This window comes from Protopterus annectens, chromosome 2.part0 (genome assembly GCF_019279795.1).
Source record: "Protopterus annectens isolate FY-2018-M chromosome 2.part0, PAN1.0, whole genome shotgun sequence".
Taxonomy (NCBI): domain Eukaryota; kingdom Metazoa; phylum Chordata; order Ceratodontiformes; family Protopteridae; genus Protopterus; species Protopterus annectens.
In genome coordinates this window covers 734,648,891-734,675,500 of record NC_056728.1, presented here as the reverse complement: position 1 = coordinate 734,675,500, position 26,610 = coordinate 734,648,891, and the positions used below count along the sequence as shown (strand labels likewise).

Below are 26,610 nucleotides of genomic sequence, written 5' to 3'. Positions count from 1 at the left end.
CATCACTCATCAGACCAATGATTGAGTACAATGCCCCATTTGGAATGTATCTGACCCGACACTTGCAGCAGCTGGAGAGGCCACAAAAGTTCCTCACCAAAAGGATAAAGGGTCTCAAAAATCTGTCCTATGCTGCCCGACTGAAAGAACTCCAGCTCTATTCAGTCGCTTACCGCTTGCTCAGAGGTGACCTTTGCCTGACATACAAGGCCATGTCAAACCCAGATTTGATGAATATGCTTCACCTCAAAAACTCTAGATCCGTCAGAGCCACAAGGGCGGGAGACTTAAACCTTGACACGGCTATTAATAGGACGTGCTGGAGGGATAGATTCATCACCCAAAGACTCCCTATGCTGTGGAACAAAATCCCGGTATATGTGAGGCAGAGCACCTCGCTGGCCTTGTTCAAGAGAAATCTTGACCAATGGATGGGAGATCGCAGATATACCCCAGGGATTACCTCAGTGTCACTGCTCGACAGAGGCACAGCAAAATAATGGGTATAGTTCCCCATACTAAAGGGGTGGCGTAAGCCACAAAACTATGGGCTAGGCTTGTAAATGCCCTCGGGCAGATAGCCTAGTATGAACCTATGAACCTATGAACCTATAATAATAAAGGACATTATGAATATAAAAGAGAGATGGCTATAGAGAATAGTGTAGATTCTCAAGCTATAAAAAATGTTGTCATAAAAAAACTGGGGACTAAATTTGTTCAAAAGAAAGCTAAACATTTTAAAAATTATTTTCAAGAGAAACTAAGCAAAACTGGTTTAACAGAACAAAGGAGTGGTATGGTTAAATGTTATAACTGTAACGTGTAATTTGTTATATACTGAGTGGAGTGAGGTAGCTATAGGGCATAGTAAAGTGAAAATACCTGGTGCATTTAATTGTAAGTCCAAGAATGTGATTTACCTTATTATTTGTATTGAATGTTAAAGTTTCTATGTAGGTAGAACCACTAGGGAACTTAATAGAAGGATGTACAAACATAAATATGCCACCCAAATAGGAGATATTAAAAATGCTACATGTAAGCATTATAAAGGCAGTAATTGTAAGGTAAATTATAAATTCCTAGTACTAGACTCCCTGATTAATACTATGGAACTTATAAATATAAAGGAAGAGCTTGGCTGGCTTGAATATTGCTGGCAAGTTAAATTAAATGCATGTTTCCCACCTGGACTAAATAATAGACAAGAATTTACCATGTATTTAAAAAAGGGGTTAAAACATTAAGAGTAGCGTAGGTATATAATGTCAGTTATTTTAAGTTTTTATTTAATGTAATGCTTTTATGGAGGGTATATGGAATCATGTGATTGATCATGTGCCTAAAGAGGTATATTTAAAGTGTGTTATGTAATGATTATTTCAGTCTGAAGAAGTCTCTTGTTGTGATTATTTTGGGAGACGAAAGCGCTTACTGGAATTCTGTGTGCCTTGGAGTAAAGTGAAGGTTACCTTGCCGTTTTCTGCATTTTCTTGTGTGAACTTTCTATGTTTGTAAGAGCAATATTTAAACATTATCCCTAGTTTTACAGCTTTGTCCCACTTTTATTAATGGCTTTGTCCAGATTTCTTGCTCTAAAAGGTTGAGAGGTATGGTCTATTTCTATACTTTATCCCATGAGTTCACAAGCTTTTCCATGATAAAGTAGATTTGCAGAGCCAGGGAGTATTTATTGTCTAGTCACCATTATCGTGTTTATCCTGTCTTTTCTTGTTTCAAGTGGTAAGATCTCTAGTTCTTCTACTCTCTTGCTATATTCCTTTCTTTCCATCCCATGCTTTTTTTTTTTCCTGGTAACTTTCCTATGAATTATTTCCAGCAGCCTAATGCCCTTTTACTTGCATGGCCTCCAGGACTGCATAATGTAATTAAGGTATAGTCAGACATAGGTCTGACAAGTGTGAGCAATATCTCTTTCCTTTTAAAATTATCCTCCTGAGGATACATTACAACATTACTTTTAGTGCTGCCACTGCCCCTCCTCATGGTGCATCATTCCCTTCTGCTCTTTTGCCCACCCAGTAATTCACACCAGGGTTGTTATGGCCAAGTGCAGTACAGTGCATTTATTTGCACTAAAGCTCTGATGTCAACATTCTGCCCACTTCTTCAACCTTTCCAAATCATTTGTTTGAATCTTCTCTATATTCTCTACTTCTGCATTTAACTTTGCATCTTCAGCAAAGGGACAAATCCTGTTATCTCTTTACTCAGATATATCTGATGCAAACACATTGAATAATACAGGACTCAGGGCAGACCCCTCTAATACTCCTCTAGTTACATCCAAATTCCTTATATTGCCCCTCAGACCACAACACCCACTTTTCTACAATTCAACTGTGCAGCTACCTAGCTCCTGTGTCTTGGTCCTGCATGATCCCCTTCAGGTGTGAGAGAGAGAGTTGAAGGATATGCTGAAGTCCAGGAAAACACCATCTGCTGGTACTATCCCACTAGCCTGGCTACTCCTTCTGGCTGTGAAACCATGCTAGTTTCTGTCCTTGAGATTGTTGTCCTCTACAAATGCTATAAGCCCCCCCAACCCAGTGTACTTTTCATTATTTCCTTAAAACTGCTGCTGTTGCTGCTACTGTTAAGCAAACAGTCCTGTAATTGTTAACATTTCTGACCCCCCCCCCTGTAAGTGCCATAATTGTTGCATTCCATTTCTCTGACAATTCTGCATTGGCGAGTGATCTGTTAAAGATCTCCCTCATAAGGTCTGCCAGCACACTTTTCAGATTCCTGAGGACTTTGGAATGCAATCATTGGATCCTTGTGCTTTTTTGTCAGGAACAGCCATTTCCCCATGAACTTCCTCACTCTCTGTTCTGGAGCCTGTCCTTTCTTTTCCCCACTCTGCTCTACCTTTCTGCCAGTGTTGCACAGCACCTCTATAGGTTCATATGTTCACAGGTTCATAGGTAAGTACTAGCCAATCAGTTTACAGATCATTACAAGCCTAGCCAATTTATATATTTATATATTTAAAAGTTCCCTCCAGCCTCAAAGATGGCAATACAAGATAGATGGGCAGTGTATGAGACTGCCCATCCAATTATCAAGGCTTACCTTGAAGCTGGCAAGGGTGTTACTTTCCTTGACATGTAACAGAACATTGTGACAGAGGAGGGGTTTACATTGGGATATCGACATATAATGCCAACATGTCCTGTTTATCTGATGATGAAGGTTTCTTTCCTTTAACAGAGTATTTGAGTAATGGTTTCATCTGTGAATGAATATGATGTCAAAGTGGTTTGGATTGTTCATGACTCAAAAGTCCAGGCATGAATCTCCAAGGGAGACTCTATCAGAGACTAAGTACAGAAAGACATCTGGCAGTCTGCCCTAATAACTTAATATTTTCAAGGCCACTGATCTTTTTATTCAAGAATCTCTAAGGTCTTTCAGGTTGAGTGATATTCTGAGACAAATGCATGCCAAAAGGGGCACTATGTTCAATAATATGAGTAAAGGGGAAATTACGAATTCTTTGTATCTAGAAGAGATGGTTTTGGAAATTAGATGAGCCAGACAGACAACTTTCTGATGTGCTGCAGCGACATTATGATGATGGTTTTCTCCTTTTTTCTGTTATTCTTAGGAATTTATTCATTAGCCTGTCACCTATCATCAGTGAAGATGAGATCTTGTCCAAGCATTTTACGGACAGAGTAGTTTTTTCCTACAGGAGTTTTTTTAGGCTGAAGGAGTTGTTAAATTTAAGGAAAGTGAGGAGGGAGAATGGTGAGATGGGATCTTTTCCTTGTGGTAGGTGCAGGGTTTGTAATAGGATCAGGAATTTAAATGGTACATGCATTAATGGAAAAAAATAGAGGGCAGATGATCATTTTGACTGTTGTTCTTATGGGGTAGTACACATAGGTTCATAGGTTCATAGGTTCATACTAGGCTATCTGCCCTAGGGCATTTATAAGCCTAGCCAGAGTGTGTTTGGCTTTCGCCACCCATTTTAAATTAATTTTGCTATGCCCTTTTTCGAGGTTAGTATACTGTGCCTCTGTCTAACAGTGACACAGAAGTGATACCCGGGGTAAACCTACGATCTCCCATCCACTCATGAAGATTCCTCTTGAAGAGAGTCAATGAGGGACTCTGCCTAACCTGGACTGGGATTTTATTCCAGAGTGAAGGGAGCCTCTGGGTTATGAATCTGTCCCTCCAGCATGTCCTATTGATTTCAATGCTGAGGTTCAAGTCTCTCGAGTGCATAGCTCGATGGGATTTGGATTTTCTGAGGTGCAGCATGTCCATTAATTCCGGGTTGGACATGGCTTTATACGTCAGGCACAGATTGCCTCTGAGCAGGCAGTATGCCACTGAGTAGAGCTGGAGTTTCTTTAACCGGGCAGCATATGGCATCTGTTTGAGTCCTTTGATCCTCTTGGTGAGGCACTTTTGGGGTCTTTCCAGTTGCTGCAGGTGTCTGGTAAGGTACATCCCAAAAGGGGCATTGTACTCAATTATGGGCCTGATGAGGGATGTGTAAAGAGGCACAATGACCTCCCCTGATCTAGATGTGAATCCCTTCATGATTAGGTGGGCTATATAAAATGTTCTTCTAACCACTTTGGCCACGTGGTTGTCAAATGAGAGATTGCTATCAACTTGGGTCCCCAGGTCCCTAATTACTTCTTCTGTACTTAATGGATTACCACCTATGTGGTAATTTGTGGGCACTTTGTTTTTGCCAAAGGGGATGACTATACACTTCTCGGCGTTTAGCTTGAGGCCATGGCTCTGGCACCAGTTGTCTGTTAATATGAGGCCCTTTTGGAGGATGCTTGTGTTGGCTGGAGAGTCGATTATGGCGCCCAGTTTACAGTCATCTGCGAACTTGGTCAGCCACGGTCCTTCTGTGTTGGCCTGTACCTCCGGGAAATATATACTGAACAAGAGAGGTCCCAGGACTGAGCCTTGTGGGATGCCACTTGTAACTGGTTTGGAGTCTGACATGGCTCCAGCAATTCTAACCATGTGGGTTCTGTCCTTGAGCCAGTTTGCAACCCATCTGGTGACATAGGGGTTTATATTTAAGCTGGAGGTTAAATCTATAATGCCCAAGTGGGGTATTGTATCGAAGGCTTTTGTGAGGTCCAGGTAGGCTGTGTGGACCACCTTCCCCTTGTCAATGGCCTTGGTGACTGTTTCAAAGAAATCAACCAGGTTTAAGAGGCAGGATCTACCCTTAACAAAGCCAAACTGGGTAGGATCCAGTGTCTGTAGGTCCCCAATATCTTTATTTATGAGGTCCATGATGATCCTTTCCATAGCTTTGCAGACCAAGCTAGTCAGGCTTATGGGGCGATAGTTTCCAGAATCCGTTGAGGCACCACCTTTGTGGAGAGGAACCACTGTTGCTGTATGCCACTCTTTGGGTACATATCCTGTAGTAAGGCTGAGATTGAACAGTAGTTTTATGTTTGGGTTTAGCTCTTCTTGGAGTTCATGTAGGACGCAGCCCGGGACACCGTCTGGTCCCATTGATGCTGTGTTTTTTGCTTTGGAGAGGGCGGCTCTTACCTGAGCATCTGAGATATCAGGGGGCAGCACTTTGCTGGGATAGATATTTGCCCTTTTGGTGGGGGGGGGTTTGCGCTGAACCTGTCAGCTAGGATGTTGGCAATGTCTGTGGGTTCGGTGTATTTTTTGTCATTTTGGACTAATTCTGAGCATATCTGAGAATTAATATAAAGGTTGGCAAATCAACGAATTAACGCACTAGCACCAAGGATATGTAGAAATAATTAATCATGCAGGCAAGCAGGTGCATGTGCGAGAACGAGAATAAATACGTATATCCAAAGTTCTTCTGTAACTCAAGTAACAGGCAGCAAGATTTAATTTCAAATTCAAACGGATGTTTATTCATGAAAAACAGGAGTACAGGGGATAAGCGCTTTCGCTAAGTTTAGCTTCATCAGATCCTACAACCTCCAATTTTCTATAAATCCCTGTGTTGATAATTCCACATGGTAATTTTTCAACAAAAAGATCTAAAAATTAAATTTTGCTTTCATTCCATTGTGCTGTAAATTTTAAACAATTATTCAAACCATTAATAACCATAATAAAATTCTCTAAATCATTTATAGTACCATTCCATAAAATAAATAAATCATCTACAAAACGTCTGTAGAATTTGACATTGGATTTAAATAATGAATTCTGGAACAGTACTGTCTCTTCCCAATGAGCCAAGAACATGTTGGCGTAGCTATTGGCACATGGAGTGCCCATAGCTACGTCATCACATTGTCTGTAAATATCTTTGTTAAACATAAATATATTGTTTTCCAAGACCAGCTCTAAAAAATGTGTTAGAAGATCAATTAAAATATCAGAATATTCACTATGGTTTTTAAGATAAGAAGGGATATAAATCAATCCTAGTTCATTTGGAATCACTGTAAAAAGTGATTGTATATCTAATGTCACTAGAATTAGATTGTCAATGGACTCACAAGATTTTAAATTATCATACAAATCTATTAAGAAATGTTTTGAATCATGCAGAACAAAGGGGTTAGTGTTTAAAATACATCTTAAATGCTTTTCTATAAAAACTGAAATATGTTCTGTTACCCATCCTTTTCCTGAGACTATAGGTCTCATCGGTGGATCCTGGTAATTTTTGTGAATTTTTGGTAGGCCTTGGATGGTGGGGATGGAAGGTGTCTGTATACATAAATATTCATAAACATTCTTACTAATCAGACCACTTTTAAAAATGTCTGTTAATGTATTATATACATATATATATGTGTATATATATATAATTTTTTAAATGCATTTTTAAAATATTTTTTAATAAATACTTTTTAGACAATATTATTGTTTTTAATTATTAGTGTTCATGTATATAACAAATTAATCAAATAGCTTTATGGCATCAAAATACATCATGGATTCATTCTATAAGTTTATATTTATATTTAAACTTCAGCAGGACTGTGTTTCTTTAACATGATTGCAGGGTTTGTGATGTCATTGGCTTCAATTTATATTTAAATGTGGATAATTGATATGTTTGTATTCTGATGAAGTCTCTCTTTTGAGATGAAAGCGCTTAATGTATGAATAAATGTGCTCTGTTTTTCCTACTTCATTGTATCAGATGTAACATATTTTATTTTGTTTTAGTCTTTTTAGGATTTAGTTTTATTTTGTGAAAGTATTTCTGACATAGCAAATCAAAACCAAGAAAATATAAAGGTTACTCCAGAATGCTCTGAGTTTAAACAAAACAACTCCACAACCTAGAAGCAATCTTCACCCTAGAGCAATGTTTCTGAAACTGGTGTCCATACGATAAACTCAAAGGGTCCGTGAGTTCACTTGCACCCACCTGGCTTTCGGGCATCATCCATGACCTGACCCTGTAAATGGAGAAAGAAAAGTTGTGCCACTCATCCACAATTTATTTAAAAAAAAAAAAAAACAAGAAAGAAACTTCCCTGTTTGCAGCTGAGCAGTGAATAAGCGCTGCTTGCCCTTAGTTTTTAGAGGAGGAGAAGAAACAACTTCCATGTTTGCAGCTCACGCTGAGCAGCTGCTCACTTGCCCTGCATTTTCTACCAGAAGTTAGAACCTGGAGGGAAACTTAAACAACTGTTCTGTTCCCCCCAAGTAAGACAGGTCCCGTATTTATGTTGGTTGCTGTATTGGTATGGGTCTGCTCTCTCCCTTTTGCCAGCAAATAAAAATGAATGCAGAACTAATGATCGATCTAGACGATCTTGTTGACAGAACTTGAAGGTTTTTGTTATTTTTTTAATCAAGGCTTTAATAGGCAGCTGTCAGTTGACCAGATATTCGCAGTGTGCCAGATTTTTGCCTTATCTGGTCTGTTTCGCATAAAATGGGGTTTCTCTGGCAAATCATTGAGGACTGAAGAAAATAATGGCATACTTCTGAGCTTTAGATTTCATACGTTTCAGAAAATCCGTATTAATTCAAAACTTGTTCTATCAACTTTCTAAGTTTATAAGAGCAATATTTAAAATGTATTCTTAGCTTTGGCCCTTTGTTCCCCACATTATAACAGGGGTTGTCCATACTTCTTGCACTGAAGAGGTTGAGAGGTATTGTGTGTGTGTGTGTGTGTGTGTGTGTGTGTGTGTGTGTGTGTGTGTGTGTGTGTGTGTGTGTGTGTGTAAGAAGGAGGCAGGCAGGTGTGTGTGGGTGTGTGTAAGAGGGAAAGAGCTGTGTGTAAGGGGTAGGCAGCATATCCTTCAGCTGTCCAGGTTTTTGCAGAATGTCCATATTTTTGCCTCATATTTTCAGTCTATTTCTAATAAAATTGTGTTTTTCTGTAAAATACCAAGCAAATCATTGTTGACTGAAGTCAGAAAATAATGGCAGACATTTGAGTGTCAGACTTCATAACCTTCAGAAAAATTGTACTAATGCAAAACTTGTTGTTCTATCGACTTTCTAAGTTTACAAGACCAAATATTAAAATGTGTCCTAAGTTTTTGGCTCTCTGTCCCCCCATTATGGCAGGTGCATTTTTCAATAAATTTAGTTTCAAGTGCATTTTCTAGGAATTGTGAGCTTCAAGGGAAGAGAAGTTTACTGCTGCTCATGCTAAGTCGGTTCACAATGTGCAACAGATTTGTTTAGCTAGTTAGCAAATAGTATCTCTATTGTGGTGCAGCCTTTTAAAGCTGTGTTAGTAGCACAACAGGTAGCATGTTTGCATTTTAATGCAGAAGGCTGTGGGTTCTACCTCCACAGCATATTGATGGATTGTTGACACTGTTTTGCATTTTTAGGGGGTGGGTACTGAAGTCCTGATTACGTCCTCTTTTAGATCATGTGCCTAGTAACTATGAACTTGTTTTCAGTTTGCCATCCATGCAATATTACCAGCTTACCATTTTTTTAAGTAGGCAATTTATTCTTCAAGGGCAGCAGGCACTGAATTTGCAGATGAAACACTGAAATAAAGTTGTTTGGCAACAGCAACCTTTCATTAGTTACAAAGCTCTTTAAGGTGGAATTATTCAGATGACTTACTTCCACAGAGATTGTGTATATTGCCTGATATTGGTGGATTGTAATGACCGAAGTTTGAGTGGCCCTTTTTGGTTGAACTCAGTTGGGTGGTTTTGTCATTATTGGTTCATATGTTTTTTCACTGCTTACTGATAAAATGTACAGAACTATACATTTAAAACATGTACTACCAAGTGGTGCTTTATTATACAAGGGATATAATTTTATTATTGTGCATTAAAATTTAATTATACAATCAGGAAGGTGAATCAAAGAACTTTTACATGCTCCTAAAAATGTTAGCAAGGGACCTATGTTTTGAAAACAGCCCAAAGGTAAACACTCTGCCCCTGACCAGATGCGTTCTCTTTGAATGTGGGTTTCAGTGCTGTTTCAGTGAATGTGAGCTTCAAAGGCAGAGAGGTTGCAATGTTAAGTTTGTTTTCATTGAGGCTATATTGCTTTGTTTAGATTTAGCAAATGTCTGTTTAGCTTTAGCAAATGTCCATCAGTGTTTGTGCTATAAAATTTGAAATACAAGTTTTAAATTAACTGCAAACATCTGTAATCATTGTAGAAGTAAAGCAGAAAATAGTATGCACACAGAATTGTAAACAATGTTTATGGCAACTGGGGAGAATTAGCCACGTAATGAGACACTGAAATGGCTGCGTGGTGGTGGTGGGGCTGATTGGGGGGGGGGGTTTGGGGGTTGATCCAAATGTAATGTATGTGTACCGCTGCCGATAAGGCCCTGTCAAAATGTTTTCTTTTATAAAAGGGGTCCTCCAGCTTTCAAAGTTTCAGAACCACTTCCTTAGAGAATGCTGACATCTGTGTGGTCAGTGAGATATGGTTTAAAGCCGTAGAGAGAAAACTGGCAGTGCAAGGCTATAATTCCTTCCATAATGTAGACCAGCTATTGCACAGACCAGACTAAAGGTGGAGACATCTTGATCAATAATAAATATACCTCAAGGCTGGCCAAAGAAGACAATGCACTTGAGCTTCTCCATGTTCATCACCATAGGCAAAATCCAGTACCACTTCCTTGCAAGCTATAGGTCCTCCTCTATGACCCAGGAAACCTATACCTTGTATTTAAACTTATTGGAAACACTTACCATCCAACCCAGTACAATATTCATAGGCAACTTCAATTACCCCACTATTAACTAAGAATCATATGCAGCACCAAGCGTATAGGCACAGAGATTCCTGGATTTTGTAAACACAAGCTCCCTAGACCAGATTGTCAGTACAGTAACAAGGGATACAATCATACTGGATCCATTCCTAACTAAAATGGGAGAGTGCTACACACCCCCTAGTGTAATGTCTTCTCTGGTAAGGCCAGACCACAAGATGTTCTTCTTTAAAGTAAAAATAAATCCTGGAGTCCCAGCTAACCCTTGAATACTCAGGAACTACTCTAAGACTAACTTCTGACTGTTATGTGATAACCTGGTAAAATTTCAAGCCCCCATAAACCCCAAGAATACTGTTACCTACTCAAAACCTTTCCACAGAAACCCTGTACAAGCATGTTAACAGCTGTATAGAGGCAATTATACCCACCAGGAAGAACTAACTAAAAAAAACAAGCCACCCTGGTGGTATCACAACATCAATAGATTGTAAAAGAAAAGGAAGAAAATCATGTCAAAAATTAGGAGGTGCATCTCTCAGCAGAATAAAAGAAACAACTGAGAGGCAAATAAAGTCTATCAAAGCCAAAGTGGATTTAAATTCGGCCTCCCAGTCCAAGGAGAACCATGTGGCATTGTTTAGCTATGTCTTCAACCTCAAAGGCAATACACAATTGTGTGCAGAGCTCATTGTAAATAGAGCCACTTATACTGAGCCAGAAGATATAGCTAATCTACTGGCCAGCAAATTCAGCTCCAACTTTATCCCTCTCTCCCCATGAACCATCCCTCAGGAAATAACATCAAATAAAACTCCCCTTGCTGCCACTAGGGAATAGGTCTTTAGGTGTCTAAGGCCATTGCCTTCTAAATAGCATGAAACATGATCTATCAGGACCTTTGTAATTGCTATTTAACTGTAGCCTCTAAACAGGCGGTGTGCTTCATGAATGGAAAACAGCAATGGTCATTCCTCTACAGATCCTGGAAAATTCAGACCCACAAGTATGAGCTGCAAAGCCATGGAGATAATTATATATATATATATATATATATATATATATATATATGATCAATAATGACACAGGAAAACTTCAGACACTAGCCCAACCAAATTTGGTTTCATCAAGGGAAGGTCATGCCTACTCATACTGGTAGAATTCTTTGAGAAGGTCAACCAAGCAATGGATGAGGGCAAAATGGTTCACATCTTCTACCTTGACCTGACCAAGGCATTTGACACAATCCTATCACTCTGGCATTGATGACAAACTTAAAAGGCTGGATGCAAACCCTTATGTCATCTGCTGGATAGCCAGCTGGCTCACAGACAGGACCCAGAAAGTTAGAACTTGGGAGTCCACCTCTACAACTAGGCCGATCACAAGTGGAGTCTCTCTGGGATCAGTCCTGGGACCACTCCTTTTTGGCATTTACTTTTCTGAAGTCAAGGACAATGTCAATGGCTTCTGGCTGTCTAAATTTGCAGATGATTGCAAATTAATAGCTGTCATTGAATCTCTCACTGACTCAAACCTTCTCCAGGAAGGCCTGACACAGGCAAACAACTGGTGCCAGAGGCATGGACTAAAACAAAATGCCAAGTAATGCATAATAATATCCTTCAGAAGTCATCCACCCCCTGGTAACTATCATATAGACAACACACCTCTACAAGGACTTGGGGACACACATATGCAGCAATCTAACCATTGACTATCACATGTCTACAGTAGTAAAAAACTCATTACTATGTTGTGTAACTTATAAGCAAAGGTATGGTATCTAGAGGCAAGGAAATCATTGTTCCACTGAATTCACCATTCATCAGACCTATCACTGAGTACAAATGCCCCCTTTGATATGTACCTAAGCAGGCATATCCAACAACTGGGACATCCACAGAGGTTGCTCATTAAAAGAATACAGATTGCAAGTAACACATTTTTTGCAGAACACCTCAAGGCCCTATCCCTGTATTCTGTCTTCTATAGGCTGTTAAGGGGAGATCAATGCCTGGCATTCAAGAAATTGTCACACCCCACTCTGGGGGACCTCTCACATATCTGAAAAATAAAAAGCACCAGAATTACCCATTCTGAAGTCTTAAACATTGCCTGTGATTTAAATAGGACCTGATGCAGAGACAGGTATATGTCCTAGAGACTACCCTTTCTCTGGAACAAGCTGCCTATCCATGTGAAGCAGAGTTTCTCTCTAACCCATTTCAAGTGTAACTTGGACAATTGGATGGGGAACAGGAAATTCACCCCTGGTTTAGTGCGTATGTCTCTATAGAAACAGGTAGACTGCAAATAGTTCATCTCCCAGGTCCCTGCTTGTAAATGTTTCATTTCCCAAGTCCCTGCTTACTTTTTTCAAGGGTACTAGAACTTGTCAGAGATTTGGGATGCATGTAGTAAACACCTATGAACCTATGAACTTATAAAAGGCAAACAAGCATGGTGTTTATTAATTTTTGAACTATTGCAAATAATAATGAAAATAAGTGTATTTGTTTCAGCAGCAAGATCATAGATCTTAGATCATAGGAGGTAAGTAGGCTATCGGCCCGGAGGTCATTTTCAGCATAGCTGTTTCAAGATCATAGATCTTAGATCATAGGAGGTAACTAGGCTATCGGCCCGGAGGTCATTTTAAGCATAGCTGTTTCAAGATCATAGATCTTAGATCATAGGAGGTAACTAGGCTATCGGCCCAGAGGTCATTTTAAGCATAGCTGTCTCAAGATCATAGATCTTAGATCATAGGAGGTAACTAGGCTATCGGCCCAGAGGTCATTTTAAGCATAGCTGTTTCAAGATCATAGATCTTAGATCATAGGAGGTAACTAGGCTATCGGCCCAGAGGTCATTTTAAGCATAGCTGTTTCAAGATCATAGATCTTAGATCATAGGAGATAACTAGGCTATCGGCCCAGAGGTCATTTTAAGCATAGCTGTCTCAAGATCATAGATCTTAGATCGTAGGAGGTAACTAGGCTATCGGCCCGGAGGTCATTTTAAGCATAGCTGTTTCAACCCAACGTAGTATTGTAGAGGTACTAGTCAATACCCAAAATTGCATTTAATGATGACTGCCCATGTCCAGGAGGGTTGTGGGCCCTATCCCCAATAAGAATTTACTGTGCCTCATCCACTTACCCATGTTCCTCTTGAAAAGTAATATAGAGGTGCTCTGTTTCACATGAATTGGTAGCATGTTCCAAAGACGTGGCAGTCACTGGGAGATAAATCTGTCCCTCCAGCATGCCCTATTTAAATCACAGGCCATATTTAAGTGCATCTATATCACGTTATCGAAATTTTACTACATCGAATCACTAAAGGTCGGCCTCTAGTGATCTATGTAGTAAAATATCGAATAATGTTAAAAAAAAACAAACAAACAAAAATAAAAACTAACTAGCTGCACCCCCCCTACTTAAATATTCCAACTCCAAGACTGCACCACATTGAGGTAAATGGAAATCTCCCCCTACGGAGATTTCCTTTTACCTGCATGATGTTCTGCACTTTCAATGTTGTGCTGCCGACAATATCAGCTTTGATATTGTCGGCTTTCAACATTGTGAAATAGACCCATTTAAGTCTCTGGAATGGGTAGCCCTAGACGCATTTGATTTATGGATATGCAATAGGTTCATTAGGTTTAGATCTTGGGTTGCTCTGTAGGCCAGGCATAAGTCTCCCCTAATAAGTATATATGATGTGGACTATAGTGATAGGGATTTTAGTCAGTCCATGTGAGGCACATGCTGTGGAGGCCCTTGATCTTCTTTGTTAGAAGCCTCTGAGGTCTGTCTAATTGTAGGTGCTTAGTATGGTACATACCAAATGGATAGTTATACTCAATTATGGACCGGATAAGTGCCGAGTATACCAGGGTTATAACTTCTTTTGCTCTGGAGGCAATGCCTTTACTAATCAAGTGAGCTACGTGGAAAGATTTCCTTACAGTGGTACACACGTGATGGTCGAAGTTGAGGTCACAGTCAACCTGTGATCCCAGGTCCCTTACCACTTCATGGGTACTTACTGCAGTGGTTCCAAAACTTTGAAAGCTGGAGGACCCCTTTTATAAAGGACCCCTATTGGCAGTGGTATACATACATTACATTTGGATCAACCCCTAAACCTCCCAATCAGCCCTCACCACCACCACGACGCAGCCATTTCAGTGTCCCATTACTTGGCTAATTCTCCCCAGTTGCCATAAACACTGTTCAAAATTTGCAGTGTGCATACTGTTTTCTGCTTTACTTCTACAATGATTATAGATGTTTGAAGTTAATTTAAAACTTGTATTTCAAATTTTATAGCACAAACACTGATGGACATTTACTAAAGCTAAACAGACATTTGCTAAATCTAAACAAAGCAGTATAGTCTCAATGGCAACAGACTTAACATTACAACTTCTCTGCCTTTGAAACTCACATTCACTGAAACAGCATTGAAACCCACATTCAAAGAAAATGCAACTGGCCAGTGGTGGATTAAATTTACCTTTGGGCTGTTTTCAAAGCATAGGTCCCTTGCGAACATTTTTAGGAGAATGCAAAAGTTCTTTGAGTCACCTTCCTGATTGTATAATTAAATTTTAATACACAATAATTACATTATATCTCTTGTATAATACAGCACCGCTTGGTATTACGTGTTTTAAATGTATAGTTCTTCACATTTTTCCAGGAAGTAGTGAAAAAACATATGAACCAATAATGACAAAGCCAACCAATTGAGAACATTTCAACCATAAAGGGCCACTCAAACTTCTGTCATTACAATCCACCAGTATCAGTCAATATGCGCAATCTCTGCAAAAGTAAGTCATCTGAATAATTCCACCTTAAAGAGATCTGTAACTAATGAAAAGGTTGCTGCTAGCAAACATCTTTATTTCAGTGTTTCATCTACAATTCAGTGCCTGCTGCCCTTGAAGAATAAATTGCCTACCTAAAAAATGGTATGATGGTAATATTGGGTTCCTATTACGTTATCGAAAGCATTAAACATTGAACACTACAAGATGTATGTTCAATGTTTCATAATTTTGAATACGTAAAAAAAAAATAAAAACAAACAACATAAACTGTTGTAAGAAGGGGGCAAGCCCACCTGCACCCCCTACACCCCCACTATTTAAATATACCAACTCCGAGATCACACTATAGTGCAGAAAGGGAATATTTCCCTTTATTGCAGTGTAGTGTGATCTCAGAGTTGGTATATTTAAAGAGCGGGGGGTGCAGAGGGGCTTCCCCCCCTGCTTACAGCAGTTATTTAACTGTTGACATTTTTTTCTTTTTTTTATTAGTTTAAATTGCTGAAACTTCGATTAACTGTGTTTGATGTTTACAGTTTTGAAGTTTCAGCAATTCGATAATGTAATAGGAACCCGGTAATATTGCATGGATGGCAAACTGAAAACACGTTCATAGTTACTAGGCATTTCATCCAAAAGAGGACGTATTCAGGACTTCAGTACCCACCCCCTAAAAATGCAAAACAGTGTCAACAATCCATCAATATGTTGTGGTAGTAGAACCCACAGCCTTCTGCATTAAGATGTAAACATGCTACCTGTTGTGCTACTAACACAGCTTTAAAAAGCTGCACCACAATAGTGATACTATTTGCTAACTAGCTAAACAAAGCTGTTGCACACTGTAAACAAACAGCATTAGCAGCATTAACCTTCTCTTCCCTTGAAGCTCACGATTCCTTGAAGCTCATGATTCCTTGAAGCTCACGATTCCTTGAAGCTCACGATTCCTTGAAGCTCATGATTCCTTGAAAATGCACTTGAAACTAAATTTCTTGAAAAATGCACCTGCCATAATAGGGGGACAGAGAGCCAAAACTTAGGACACATTTTAATATTTGGTCTTGTAAACTTAGAAAGTTAATAGAACAACAAGTTTTGCATTAGTACAAATTTTCTGAAGGCTATGAAGTCTGATGCTCAAATGTCTGCCATTATTTTCTGACTTCAGTCATCAATGATTTGCCAGGGATTTTCCAGAAAAAACACAATTTTATTAGAAATAGACTGAAAATATGAAGCAAAAATATGGGCATTCTGCAAAAAACTGGACAGCTGAAGGATATGCTGCCTACCCCTTACACACATCTCTTTCTCTCTTACACACACCCACATACCTGACTTTCTCCCTCCTACACAAACACACACACACAATACCTTTCAACTTCTTCAGTGCAAGAAATATGGGCAAACCCTGCCATAATGTGGGAAATAAAGGGTCAAAGGATACATTTTAAATATTGCTCTTATAAACTTAGAAAGTTGATAGAACAAGTTTTGAATTAATACGGATTTTCTGAAACGTATGAAATCTAAAGCTCAGAAGTATGCCATTATTTTCTTCAGTCCTCAATGATTTGCCAGAGAAACCCCATTTTATGCGAAACAGACCAGATAAGGCAAAAATCTGGCACGCTGTGAATATCTGGTCAACTGACAGCTGCACTCAGGCACCGTTTCTTATTAAAGCCGTGATAAAAAAAAAATAAAAAATACCTTCAAGTTCTGTCAAAAAGATTGTCCGGATCGATCATCAGCTCCGCATTAATTTCTATTTGCTGGCAAAAGGGAGAGAGCAGACCCATACCCATACAGCGACCAACATAAATATGGGACCTGTCTTAGTTGGAGGGAAGAGAACAGTTATTTAAATTTCCATCCAAGTTCTAACTGCTGGCAGAAAACACAGGGCATGTGAGCAGCTGCCCTGCGTGAGCCACAAACACAGAAGTTGTTTTTTCTTCTGCTCTAAAAACTAAGGGCAAGCAGCTGCTTAGCCACTGCTCAGCTGCAAACAGGGAAGTTTCTTTCTTGTTTTTTTTTTTTTTTTTTTTTTTTTTTTAAATAAATTGTGGATGAGCGGCACAACTTTTCTTTCTCCATTTACTAGGTCGGGTCATGGATGATGCCCAAAAGCCAGGTGGGTGCAAGTGAGCTCATGGACCCCTTGAGTTTATCATATGGACCCCCAGGGGTCTGCAGACCCCAGTTTCAGAAACACTGACTCAGAGTATTGTTATTGATTTGAAAGTGTGAAGGGACATTGTTTGTACTGAAAGGAATAATGATGAACTTCTTTGCATTCATTTTGAGACCATGACTAATACACCTGTCAATGATCTGTATGAGACCTTTCTGGAGTATGCAGACATCATTTGGGGATTCAATGATTGCAAACCAAAATGGAGATGAAAGTGAACAATAATACCAGGAACACAATCAAAAGTTCATCAATGAGATCCAAATGAGGGTCCGAGTCCGAAATAGGGATGTACAGTTTATTAAACCACACCAACCAATGTTAAAATTTGTAACACATAGGTAGAAGACACCAAAAGACATCAACACATAAATGCTATGACAAGTAATAGTACGTTTTCGCACAAACTTCATCAGATGCAAATACCCCAAGCTAAACAGTGCAAACTTTTATGTGTGGCTGAGAATCTAGGACCAGTTTCTATCTAAAAGTAATTAATATAAAACCAATCAGAATACATGAACAGGATTTGCACTGTTTAGCTTGGGGTATTTGCATCTGATGAAGTTTGTACAAAAATGTACTATTACTTGTCATAGCATTTATGTGTTGATGTGTTTTGGTGTCTTCTACCTATGTGTTACAAATTTTAATGTTGGTTAGCATGGTTTAATAAACTGTACATCCCTATTTCGGACTTGGGCCCTCATTTGGATCTCACTGGCGAACTTTTAATTCAATGATTGCACCTAATTTGCAGTCGTATGCAAACTTGGTCAGCCACAAATGTTTAGTTTTGACCTGAACTTCTGAGAAGTGTATACCAAACAGTAGGGATGCAGCACTGACCCCTGTGGTACCCTGCTGGAAACAGATCTGCTGGCTGATGTGAAGTCATCCACTTTGATAGTGTGTGCCCAGTTTGTGAGCCAGTTGGCAATCCATCTTAAAGTTTGCTAAGTTCATCAGTAATGCCTGAATGTGGGATTGTGTCAAAAGCCTTTGCCAAGTCGAGGTATGCTGTGTGCACAGATTTGCCCTCATCAATCGCCTTGGTCACACTTTCAAAGAAATCCACTGGATTTAACAGGCAAGATCTGCCCTCACAAAGCCAAATTGGATAGGATCTAGGGTTTGAAGGTCACCTATGTCTTTATTTATGAGGTCCATAATGATACATTCCATAGCTTTACAGATGCACCTGGTCAGACTTATGGGTCTGTAATTCTGTGGTCTGTTACTAGGCCACATTTGTGGAGGGGAATAACTGTAGCTGTTCTCCATTCAGCAGGAATAAAGCCTGTGATTAGGCTATAATGGAAAAGGCTACTTAGCGGTGATGCTAGTTTATGTTTTAGCCTGTTTAGATGACAGACTGGGATGTCATCTGGTCCCATAGAGACCGTGCTCTTTGCCTTGGACAGGATTTTGAGAGCCTGGTGTTCAGATATGTAAGGTGGGGAGTTTGGGGGAGGGTTTGTTGTAAGTTAGGAGGGGATAATAGAGTGAAATTTTCACCAATTCTGTCTGCTAGCATGTTCGCTATCTCTGTGTGGTCAATGTGTGTAATACTGTTGGCCACCAGTTCTGCACATGCTTGGGTCCTACCCTTTAGGTTACATATGTAGCTGCAAAAGGTATTATTAAAGGGACAGTTGGTCTGTGCATCACGCATGTGTTCAGATGACTCTCTTTTTGAGAAAGAGTGTCAGTTTCTCAAACAAATGTTTTTGAATAGGGATTATCCTTACAACATGGAGCTTAATCTCATAAAAGAAATTGAACACAAGAGAAAAAACGGCATGTTGGCCCCTTTGTTTAATCCACAGGTTCTTGAATTGGATGACGCAATTGGTAACAGTAATAACAGGATTGATTCATCCGGTATTATCAATTACCGATCAAGCCTAATAACACCTTATAATGAACTTATATTGGAGTTTAGGAATATTCTTAACATCAATTGGGAATTGATTTTACAGGATTCTCAATGTGGGGATATTTTAGGAACAAAACCTTTAATGGTGTTCAAGAGAGTACCTTCCTTGAAGACAGTTTTTGAACGTCCATTGCAACAATACAAACCTAATGGTGGGATGTTTAAATGTGGTCACTGCAATTATTGCAAATATGTACAAACTGGGACCACATTTTATATAAGAGGTGTTAAATATTATATTAACCACAGATATAATTGTTTGACTGAAGGAGTAGTGTATTTAGCAGCATGTCAAACATGTCATGCTTTTTATTTTGGCAAGACTGAACGTCATTTCAAGCAACGCATTTATGAACATTTATATGCTATTTCTAGGAAAAATACTGCTAACGCTCTTGCCAAACACATAATTGATAACAGCAACCATAAATTTTTATTTATGATAGTTCAGAAAATTAATAAAGATCCCAGAGGAGGACCATGGAATTTACTATTAGAGGAACAAGAGCTGCTTTGGCAGCTAAAAACTAATGCTTTTGCTTCCCCAGGTCTTAACGAGTCTTGTTCCATAAAATGTCTTTTGAAACTCAGAGCTCTTTTAAGGTAATTTTAGAGCTGTTCATGATTTATAATATTTATTACATGTATGCATATATATTTATATTTTTTTGCCACCATATGAATTGTGTAGCATTTACAGGTTTGAGTATTTATTAACAATATATAAGTAAATACATATTTTATTAACAAAGTATAAGTAAACACATATTTTATATATGATATATGAATTTTTTGTAGGTGTTGTTTATGGTTTTGGGAATATTGTTCCTTTTTAAATATGAAGTTTATATTTGTTTAGTCCAATAATTGATTTATTAATTCAATTACTTATTTAATTGAATAATTGACACTCTCAGGTATATAAGCTGGATGTGCTTGGTTTGTCAAATGGTCTGAAGAAGTGCGTGGATTACCCGCATGAAAGCGCTAACCATTTTAATAAAAGGTTTCTCATCTCTATCTTGCCTGCAGTTGGTACCGGTTATTTTTTTGGTTTTTTACGTTTGTGTTTCATTTTCGTGGTTTTATGGTCAGTGTGTGTAATACTGTTGGCCACCAGTTCTGCACATGCTTGGGTCCTACCCTTTAGGTTACATATGTAGCTGCAAAAGGTATTATGGTTATCCTTAGCAGTACTTGCTAGACTTCTCTCAAAGGAGTTCTTGGAAGATTTTGAAAGTTGTCTTATTTGCTTGTTAAGGCTGAGGAGGGTGCTTTTCCATTGTTGGGTCCTTGTCTTTGTTTTCTTGCATAGCAACCTTTTGCATTTATTGTAGAGTTTGTTGATGCTGGAAGTCCACCATGACAGCTTGATTTTACTTGGGGCTCTGGCTTTGATTCTATCTGGTACAGCTGAGTTTATATACTTATGCAAATGATTGTACAGGGCTTTAGTGCAAGCTTCGGCACAGTTACTACTTTCAGCTTGGGTTGGGGCTTGGGATGCATTTACATCTTCACCTAGGAGGGTATAGTTTGCCTTGGTGAAGTGTTTTAGCCTGATTTCACCCTTTGTTTAAATACTAGAATGCCAGGTTTCTCTGCTCCATAGTTCTATTCATATGTTATGTTATCTAGCAACACAGAGCTACTGTACTACTAGTAGAAGTGAAAAAGATGTTTTTCTTTACTATGACTCTGTTAGTGTATATTCTCCTCTGTAACATACACCTGTATAACTTTAATTATTTGCAATATATTACTTTAGTTAACTGCATTGTGTGCGTGAAATTCTATATTATTTGTGCATATATCATTGTATTTGTCATGTTTCTATATAACCTGCATTGTCCATGCTGCAGGGCACAGGAAGTGTCTGAAAAGGGGTTTGTACCAGTCCATCTACCTGGCTGAAATGCAAACAAACAGTAAACAGGGTAGAACACTGAACCACGTTAATCTGTTTCAGACTGAGCTCAAGAACACTTTCACATTAAATGAATTGCTTAAAGTGCTGTAATAGGCAAGTGCAGTCTGAGGGAATCAAACTCTACCGTAGGATGAAGCATGTTTACAATATGTGTCCATAATCCATTGCACTAAATGAGTTAATGCTCAGCTGGTGCATGTCTGTGCTACATGCTAACGCAAGTGTTGCTGATGATACAAAGTTAATGACAAGTTATTGGCGTAATGGTATTAGGAGCAACGCCATTCTTAATAATACTTAAGCTCTTTAATTACTTTAAACAAAACTTTTCCCATCAGTTTAATGTCATAATCTGCATCAGTGATCAGGCTAGATATTTTGCACATTATTTTTGTTTTTGTTCTTTCTACAGGCAGGCTAATGCAAATAAAATAATACAGGGAAAATTGCAACAGTTGAATAAAATGCTCATGCAGTTTACATGAAAATGTGTTTAATTGCAACAGTTTGAATTGTGCATTAATTTTGTTTAAATTGTTTATTTTTTATTTATTTTTTTTTGTTTCAAGTGACATTGTTGGCTTCACTCAGCTCTCCGGCACCAGTACACCTTACCAAGTTATTGACTTCCTCAACAAACTCTATACCACCTTTGATGAGATTATAGACAACTATGATGTGTATAAAGTGGAGACAATAGGGGATGCATGTGAGTACTTAAAAACATTCTTTTGCTTGAAACATCAAATCCACAACACCAAAAAATAATGGTTAAGAAATCAAAGTTGGTAATGTTCCAGTATAAAGCTGAGTATTTGTACTTTATATTCTGTCACCATCCCTATGGTAGGAATAAATCACTTCACATAAAAAAATAGTTTTCCGACTTGAGATTTAATAACTTGGAACAACAAATCAACAGGTGGTGTGACCAGTAAGGCTCAGAGTCCCAGTATAAAACACATTTATTCAACAAATATAAAAAGATAGTTAAGCGCTTTTGTCAAAACTGACTTCATCAAAACCATGAATTAAAAAGACTGCTGCTCAGAGTTTGACATTCTTAGCCAGAGATCTGAAGTGCATCTAAGAAAATCCAAGACATACATGGGAATCTTCAGAAATAAGTAGAATTTAAGCCTGTTTCATACTTGTGTACTGTATTTCATTGAACTGCTGCTTCATTTTTACTGTTTTTTTCTGCTGTGACTCTGCATTTTGTATATCTGCTTCTTCACCTTCAGTAGCATAGGCTAGATTCAGTCTTGCTGAATCTTGACTGTCTGGCATCACTTGAGCACTAAAACCAGCCATCTTACATTAAGAGGGCCTCCCTACACCCTTGTGGCAGAAGTGTGTGTCTCAGGACCCATTTGAGTTGGGGATTACTGGAGTAAAAGCTTTTAGAAGGGCTTTCATATTGGTAGATTGTGTTAGAACTGTTTAAATTTGCTTGTATTTAAGCACAGTGTTTGGAAGTAGCTGCTCACCTTGCAATGTGGGTTAGCGGTGCCTTGTATAGACACAACTGCCAAGAATCACCTTTTTCCCTAAACAGCACTCAGTGAAACACTCTCAGGCTTCCCTGCTACTCTTTGGGCAACTCTGTTGCACACTGCTGTACTGTAGGCAGCACATCTAAGCACTGAGTAGTGTTGCCCCACGTTCTTCACTGATTCTACATAGATTTAAGTTCCCTTGTTCATCCCAGAGCAATAGCTGATCCTTTACCCTCCCACAAACTAGGAATTACCTGCTGCTATGTTCAGTTGCTCAGCATTTCACCAGCCAGCCTGATTGACATGGGCATCCTGAGGCAATGTAGCAACTGCCTCATTTATACTGACAACACCTGTTCCTAAAGCAAACAGATACAGTATGTGAGAGACCATGAAACTTGAATCAGTCCTCTCACGTAACAATAAACAAAACATCAAAAAGGTTGTCAGCTCAGACACCTCATCTATTTTACAAGATAAAGTCAAGACACATAAACCCACATACATGGAGTACTTACCAAGAGCCTACCAAAAGACCAGAGACCTCCCAAGAGCAAACAACCCTCACATACTGTTACATTAGCAAACTCCACCACTAGACATAACAACGCACATATCTGTGTCTCAGCAATTAATTCCCTAAGGCAAAACACTTCAAAACCAAATGTCCTGGTCATAAGCGACTCAGTGGTGAGACACACCTCTCATCAGTCTGGACAAGGTGAAGATCACGGTCAGCTGTTAGTCAGGTGCCAGTATCTGTCAAGTCATGCACACACTCAAGTGACTCAGCAGCAATTACTGTTAAAACTTTGTCATAGCACATGCTGGAGTAAATGACTTGAGATATACCTCTCTGGATTATATGAAGAGAGACATGATAGACCTCTCAGATCATGTGTGCCAGGCAAGTATGTCCCTAGCCCGAAGCAGCATTCTACTTTCACCTAGGATGATGCCACAGTACAGACAAAAAAATATTGTCTTCAACAATTGGCTTAGCTTTTAATGTCACTCCAAGGGAATCCAGTATCTGTCAGCCTGGGAAGACATGGTTGACAGACCTTGATGAATCACCAGAAATAGCCTTCACCTGTCTCCTCAAGGCTTTAGAATATTGGCAAATATACTTGCCTGTTCTGTAGAGCCCTTTTTAATCTATGCCAAAACAACAAAACTTCTGACATAAAAAATATTCTAGAGACAAACCCAAGGTTGTTGTTGTGTCTTTCAGCTTTTCCCGGTTAAGGGTCACCACAGCGGAACTCCGGTCCACTAATGATTGGCAGTCGATTTTTACATGCCGAGTTACCAGCCCTGATGCACAACCTTCAACGAAGTTACGCCCATTCATGCATGTCTCCACACACAAGATGCTCTAGCTGAGAATCAAACAGGACAACGTCTTACTGTGAGGCGACAACGCTACCGCAGCACCACCACCGCATGGTAGAGACAAACCCAAGGTAATGTAGCTTAATTCTAGGAGCCTAAACAGTAAGCTGCACTCCTTGGAAGCACTCTTCACTATGGAAAAAGCTTACACCTGTGCAGTCACTGAGACTTGGTGCAAGGTTGCAGAGAGTACCCCAGCTGTGTAGGGCTGCAATGTCTTCCACATGTTCGGATCCCAAAACTGAGCATAAAAGAACCAAAGATGGAGGTGTATCTATTTTTGTTAAATCCAAATATACCTAGCAACTGGTGAAACAGTACGATTCTCTTGAGCTATTCCAGGTTCAAATAATTATAGGTAAAATACTGTAGCACATCATAGCTAACTACAGATCCCCCACCATGAACCAGGAGAAATGCACCACCTACCTGGACTTGCTTGAAACTCTCAGTATTCAGCCAAACACCTTGATCATGGGAGACATCAAGTGGGTGACCTATACAAGAGCAAATATGATCGCATGGAGGTTTCCGGACATTGTTAACTCACATCACTGGAGCAGCTAGTCTGCACCCCCACAAGAGGCTCAAATGTCCTAGACCTAGTACTCACTAACATGTGGGGTTACTGCAGTACCCCCAGTGTGCTGCCCTCCCTTGTTAAGTCAGACCATAAATGTGTCTCGTTTAAAGTAAAGATCAGACCTGACACCTGCACAGGAGCAAAAAAAAAAAAAAAATGAAAAATTTCTCCAAAGTAAACTATAGGAGGTTTCAAAGCCACTGCTAAGACAGGCAACAATGACTCCTATGCCGAGAAGTACACAAATGCCCTATACAGCCACTTAAGCAAATGTATTGATTCGGCTGTACCTGACAGGACTAAAACCAGGCCCTCACGTAAAAATAAGACACCCTGGTGGACTGCAAATATAAATAAGTTATACAACAAAAGAAAGAAACTGATATCCATAAACAAGAAGGCACTTACTCAACAAAGGAAGATTACCCTACACAGCCTAAACAAGCAAATCAGAAACATTGTAAAGTCCTCTAAAGCTAGTTAAGAGACTAGACTGGCATCCCTAGCTAAAGACAAACATAAAGCATTCCTTAGCTACATCCATGCCCTCAAAGGGAATACCCCAACCATGTGCTGAACTTATAAGGATGGCACCACACACTCTATACCTGAGGAAATTGCCATTTGCTAGCTGACGAATTTGGCAACAACTTCATCATCCAGCCCCACTAGCCATATCCCAGGTCCATGCTTGCACTTATCAAGGGTATCAGAACTTGCCATAGATTTGGGATGCATGGCTAGGCTTAAAAAGGCCCTTGTGGTCATTAGCTTAGTAAACACCTATGAACCTGTGAGCAATCCACTTGCATAAAAGGGGTCCATCGACTGACCCTGGGAACTGTAGATCCATTAGCTTTATCTGCAAGGCCATGGAAAGAATCATCATGGACATTATCAACTAGAACATAGGCAACCTTCAAACTCTTGACCCAACTCAGTTTGGTTTTGTCAAGGATATAACTTCCTTATTAAACCTGGTGAACTTTTTTGAGAAAGTCACCAAAGTCCTGTATGAGGGGAAAGCAGTACGCACCACCTATCTTGATTTATCCAAGGTGTTTGACACAATTCCCCTCTCAGGGATCATTGAGAAATTATTTTAGCTGGGTGTTAATCCATTCATCACTAGATGGGTAGCAAACTGGCTCACAGATATAATGCACACTCTTAAAGTTGGGGAATCCACTTCCACCAGTAGACCAGTTACCAGTGGTGTATCACAAAGGATCTGTACTGGGCCCTTTATTGTTTGGGATTTATTTTTCAGAAGTCCAGTCAAAAGTACATGCCCTATGGCTTACTAAATTTGTAGACAACTGTATACTGGGTGCTATCATAGAGTCTCCCAACGATATCTAAAAAAAAATTACAGAAGTGAGTGACACAGGCAAATGATTGGTGCTAGGGCCACAGACTGAAACTATATGCAAAAAATGCCTCATTGACCCCTTTGACAAAGAAGAAGCCCCTGCTATGTATGGTATAGATAGCACCCCTCTAAGCTCAAACCCAGTGGTGCGATACCTGGGAGCACAAGTTAATAGAATCTAAACTTCAATCACCATTTGTCCATAGTGGCAAGGAAAACTTTCTACACTGCCCATCTCATAAATAAGGGCATCTCATCCAAGTCCAGGGAGGTGATAACTCTGCTGTACTAGACCCTTATCAGACCACTGACTGAGTACAATTCTCCCTTCTGTATGTACCTCACGAGACACCAAAAGCAGCTGGAGAGACCACAGAGGTTTCTAACCAAGAGAATTCAGGGCATCCAAGACACCACTTATATGGAAAGACTGAAAGCCATGTCACTATACTCTGTGCCATACAGGGTACTGATAGTTGGCCTGTGCCTGGCCTAAAGAACTGTCTCTAACCCAGCCCTAATGGAAATGCTCCACATCCGCAAATCAAATGGGATGATCACTTGCTCCAGGGATCTCAAACTAGTCTGTGACATTAATAGAACTTGTGGGAGAGACAGATATGTTTCCCAGAGATTGCAATTCCT

At 39.4% G+C, this 26,610-nt stretch overlaps 1 protein-coding gene across 1 annotated transcript in view; it reads left to right on the top strand.

Annotated features, from left to right (window-relative positions):
* The window catches only part of LOC122792777 (atrial natriuretic peptide receptor 1-like), a 1,260,614-nt gene that overhangs the window by 1,204,502 nt on the left and 29,502 nt on the right, over positions 1 to 26,610 (top strand). The window contains exon 21 of the mRNA XM_044060347.1: positions 21,686 to 21,825. Coding sequence (XP_043916282.1) covers positions 21,686 to 21,825 — 140 coding nt within the window. The remainder of the gene's footprint in view (positions 1 to 21,685; positions 21,826 to 26,610) is intronic.